The following is a 5,489-nucleotide window of genomic DNA, read 5'->3' on the forward strand; positions in this document are numbered from 1 at the left end:
TTCATGAAGCAGGTTTACCAAAAACTCTTAAGGTGTCCAAACCTGAAAACAGAGAAACTGACTTTTGTGGTGCACAAAGAGAGTTTATTCATCCTTGTTTCAGTCACCGCAGTAACATTCTCGCCAGAGGTAGCAGTAGCAGTTTCCTCTGTCTCCGCTTGTTCTTTGGTTTGTTTAATATGAGCGAGATGCTGATCATTTAATTTTTATTTAGTTATATTTACAGTACATGAAGAACTGCTGATATAATTTTCAGATTACACATAAATGGATTAATGAATTCCATGGGGGGAAAAAAAAATTACTTTAGGGTTAGGATTAAGATTGACTCAATGATAACAACCTAATGAACCTACTGGCACAATCTAAAGCCATTGTATGGGATTGATAGCTGCTTATAACGGCCATTTATTGGAATGATAACATCCAAAGCGTGGCTGCAAACTGCCACTTATTTACTAGAGTAAAAGAAGACTGAATCAACATGAGGGGGGATGCATGGGATATATATATGCATGAGATATATATATATATATATTAGAACTATAAAATATATAGTTATATATAACTATATAGATCTATATATTAAAACAACATTTTTAGATTTCATTTTCACCTGTTGTCAGAAGATTTCCCCTAAATACATACATTGATCCACTTCCATTCAAGAAATAATCCTGTAATATTTTCACGGTAACAACTACTATGGCAAGGCATTTTGATATGTACTAATTTTGCTTTCAAGTTTACTTTACTTTCATTTCAAAGAAAATGAAATTCTCAACATCTAGAATAAACATTCTGGATGTCTATAACTTAATTTCAGATCTCTATATTCCTAATATTACTGTTTAGCATTTGTATTATTTTAACTATTACTTTAACAATCCACTGGTTTTCCTAAGATGGAAATCTTTGAATTAATTTGACTGTATGATCTGGTGAACTGTAAAGTGCCTTGAGATGACATGTGTTGTGAATTGGCGCTATAGAAATAAAGTGAATTAAATTGAGCTATGAAAAAATGTTTTTCAGATCTCATAAATACATTTTCAGTCAAGCTGATAAATGTAAGAACGGTCACTTAAAATGTGTAAACATTTCTAGATATATTAAACTTAATTCTTACTAATATAATTTTTTTTTTTTTTTTTACTTTCTAAAATTCAGTTTCTGCTACAAAAATGTAACTTAGAAAATATATTTTTTACAGTTAGGTCCAGGAGTGTGATTTTGATGAGGAAGAATCTTATTTTAGGGATCTACAAATTGAGCCCACTTAACATGCATATAACTTATGCATTACCTCGAGCAACAATCTTCTCCTTCGCAACCTTCCTCTCCTTTGCAGCTGTAGCATTTTTCTCAGTCTTTTAAACACAATCACCTTTTTATTTTAAATTATTTTTGCATTTCTGCATTAAAATCTCCTTTTCCAGTGGGGTGAAATAGGCACTTCCTGTTGAGATGGTCCCTCATTGAATCAGTGCCCCACTGATAATGGCTTTTCATACTTGTTGCGCATGCGCTTGACTCTGAGTGGACCTAGTTAAAATTAATTGAGCTAATTGATAGCAGCCATTGTGAAACAGAACACAGATTCTGACTTTTGGCTAGATCAATTTAAAGTTGCAGATTTGAATTTTGATTTGTTACACCTGCTTTTTAAAACAGACCCCAGGCCTAACACTTTCATCTCTAATGGAAGTTCCATGATGGAGTCGCAGAACAGAGAGGCAGGACAGAGGTAGCTGCCATGACGAGAAAACGTAAAGAGAACATAAACTTAGCCCTCTATGGCATTCTGTTGCCCTCAGGCAACAAACCACTATTTTGGCCCACACACGCCCCTTTAAATTTTTTTAAGTAAAACATCACATTAAAAGTCTGATGATATGTCTGTGACCAATGAAATTTGAGCTAGGCGTGGCTTTGACCTTTGTCTTGGAGTGAAACAATCCTTTTTTGGACCGCAGCAGACTTGGACACACCCCTAGCAGAAGGTAAGATAAATTTAACTTTTTTACATGTTTAAATTTAAATAATTTTGTATAAATAATATCTGTGATGTGCATGAATAAGTAAAAAAGCATATTTGATTGAGTAAAGACACCTTTTGTCTTCATTTATATACTAAAATGGCAGTTTTTCATTCGTTGCCTCAGGGCAACATTGTGCAGTTAGACCACTTTTGTGTGAACTATAACATGCTCATGGATGGAGATGTGTAGGTATGTGTAGTTATCAACATAATAAATTTTTTTCTGTACTATCTACTATTAATCACAGAAAATGGATGCACAAAGATTTTATGGGCGTAAGGAACATGATCAAGTGGTTAGGCTCATTCCTTCTGACAGTGAGGACAGTGAGCTTGAGGAGAGTGACAGTGAGGAAGAGTGGACTCCAAAATCAGGTTTGAGGGAGAGTTGGGAGATCATGGTTCAGTCAGTAGAGTAACATACTGTATGGAATGAGCATGTATGTGCGTTTGTACATCAGTGAGTAAAGAGAGGTATATATGACCTATTCTAATTTTATGCTTACTGGTTTCTTTTGAAAACAGATGACCTGCCTGATGACAATGAGTCTGTGGATGAAGAGGAAAATGAAGATGATGAAGTATTACAGGAAGCTGTTCCACGCTTACCCCGTTGGAGAACACCCCACAGTGCCAATATCACTGACTACCCAGAATGGCAGGCCAGTCTTCCAAAATCAGATCATATCAATTCCCCCTACAAATACTTCAAGATGTTTTTTTCTGAAGACATTCTGGAACTAGTTGTAGAGCAGTCAAATTTATATGCCATTCAGTGTGACACCAACAAGCCCCTTAACCTCGCTAAAAAAGAACTGGAACAATTTATGGGTACAGCAGTATACATGTCATTGTTTGGATTACCAGGCACCCGCATGTTTTGGAACAAAGCCACCCGAGTGTCCCAGGTAGCTGACACCATGGGACTAAACAGATGGGAGTTCATTAAAAAATCCCTGCACTTCAACAACAATGAGGTGAGACAACAAGAAAATATTGATCCACTCCACAAAATCCGACCACTGGTCACTCATCTTACCTCAAAGCTGCAGACAATACCAATGAGTGAGAAGTTGGCTGTAGACGAGCAGATGGTCCCATTCAAGGGAAGAAATACACTCAAGCAATACCTGCCAGCTAAGCCAAAGAAATGGGGCTACAAGATATTCATCTTGGCTGGCTCTGATGGTGTCCCGCACAATTTTGAGATTTACACAGGGAGAGTTGTGCAACCACCTGAGCTGCCAGATGTAGGAGCAAGTGGCAATGTTGTCCTCCGTCTGGCCCAGCCAATACCCAGACAGCAGAACTACAAGGTGTTCTTTGACAACTGGTTCACGAGTGTCCCTCTCATTCTCACACTTGCTCAGCAGGGAATTCACTGTACTGGTACTGTTCGTAGCAACAGACTACCAGGTGTCAACTTGATGTGTGATACTGAGTTGAAGAGAACTGGGCGTGGATCTTTTGAACAGAAGATGGCCACGGTTGGCGAAACCACCTTGCATGCCTTGAAATGGTATGATAACCGTTCAGTCAGTCTTCTCAGCAATTACATTGGAGCACACCCAGTCACCGACGTTGATAGGTGGGATGCCAAGCAGAAAAAAATCATCAAAGTTCCCTGTCCTGCTGTGGTGAGAGAGTACAATAAAAATATGGGTGGAGTGGATCTGCTGGACTCCCTCATTGCACTGTACCGCAACAAAATCAGGTCGAAAAAGTGGTACCATCGGCTGATGTTCCACTTTATCGACATGACCATCGTGACTGCCTGGCTGCTCTACAAGAGAGACTGCAGCAGCACTGGGATGAGAAAACAGGAACAGATGAGGCTTTATACACTCAAGTCGTATATTGCAGAAAGCTTGTGCAAAAGTGGCAAGAATCTGGAGCGCAAGAGAGGTCGTCCCAGTTCCACAATTGCTGGGGAGTACGAAGAGAAGAGGAGAAGAGGACCCACTACACCTATCCCAGTCCCTGATGTGCGTCTGGATGCCACAGCCCACTGGATGGTCATGGATGAAAAGAAAGGGAGATGCAAGGTACCAAGATGCACAGGTACACCTAAAGCCAAGTGCCAAAAATGTGACGCCCACCTTTGTTTCACATCCACCAGCAACTGCTTCATGAGGTTCCATACAGAATAATACAAACTGTACTTTGTAAAAAAGAGAAACACAGAGCCATTCAGTACCCCACAGGAACATGTATTTAGAAACATAAACACACTGCAGCTAATCTCTAATGCACTAATTAATAAACCATTTGTGGCCGTTTGTTGAAAGGAAACTTGTTGAAATTGAAATAAAACTTGAAATAAAACTTCTTCTAATGTATTTATTGCTTGTTTGTTCATCATTCCACTTAAAGAAAACCTTGGCGTTTTAGTACCCTTATAGCATATTGTTGCCCTGAGACAACAAACCAAAATCTGGTGGGGGGGGCAGGGTGGAGCACATTTTCTGATTGATATTTTATAAAGACCCCCTCAAGCTCCCAAAACTAGGGTGAAATATTTTTTTCCTCATAAAATAAAAATTCATGCCATAGAGGGTTAGAGGTTGAACTAACAAATAATTAGACGTATATCGTATGCTAATCCGCTTCCATTGGAAGTATTCATTTTCTTCTCTTTGGGTTCTACTTTAATCTCAATTCAAGTAGAACCCAATTCAATTCAGACTGTTTTTCTTCCTTATTTCAGAACCATTTTTGAGATTTTTTTTGGCAACGGCTTCAGCCCTGCTACCTATTCACTATCTTTTTACATAATGATTTTCAGGTTTAAACAGAGGCTTTAACTCCATCAATCTTTGTTAAATGATTCATACACAAAATCATTAAATGTGTGCCGCCCCTCCCGCCTCCCCCTCTTATCAGAGTTATGAGCTTTTCTAACAGCAACAACTTTCACTACATCAAACAGAACCTGGTCCATGCTTCTAATCACAGGCAGCTGCACTAATGAATAAAAAGTGCATTAAATCACACTACTGCCTCTGTAACAATACGATGCACCTTTTTGAGTTGAGACCACCCACTGCTCCTATATGGGCTAAAACCCCAAGACACCATTGTGGTTAAATGTAGAAAGAAACAAGCTGTGAGACTGCAGATTGAGCTAATAAACTTAGCTAATTTGCTACTATAAACTTTTATATTCATATGGTGCCTCTTCATTTAAGAACCAGCGGTTTACTTTAAACTCAGGCAGACTTGTTAGCAGGAGTAATTACATCTGCACCAATCAGTGACAGAGAGAAAGCTTTTAAGAATCTCGTAAATGTGGTGTGAAGTTTTGGTTATTGCCTTCTAATTAAGCAGGGAGACAGTGGTCTAGTTAAAAGAACAACTCCAGGGATGTCCTGTGTGTCTGTTTTCTCCAGACATGTCGCTTATGTATTTTTGTTCCAGATTTGACAAAGAATTGATTTAATGCATGTTA

General features: G+C 38.5%; 1 protein-coding gene across 1 annotated transcript; it reads left to right on the forward strand.

The window, feature by feature from the left end:
* The first annotated feature begins 1,974 nt into the window (after positions 1–1,974).
* On the forward strand, positions 1,975–4,191 carry LOC119779372 (piggyBac transposable element-derived protein 3-like). Its single transcript, XM_038279006.1, has 2 exons — positions 1,975–2,003; positions 2,567–4,191. The coding sequence occupies exon 2, from the start codon at positions 2,755–2,757 to the stop codon at positions 4,189–4,191; it is 1,437 nt and encodes a 478-aa protein (XP_038134934.1). The 5' UTR covers positions 1,975–2,003; positions 2,567–2,754.
* Positions 4,192–5,489: the final 1,298 nt, after the last annotated feature.

The sequence above is a fragment of the Cyprinodon tularosa genome, unplaced genomic scaffold, assembly GCF_016077235.1.
Source record: "Cyprinodon tularosa strain WSP-4 unplaced genomic scaffold, ASM1607723v1 ctg146, whole genome shotgun sequence".
NCBI lineage: Eukaryota > Metazoa > Chordata > Actinopteri > Cyprinodontiformes > Cyprinodontidae > Cyprinodon > Cyprinodon tularosa.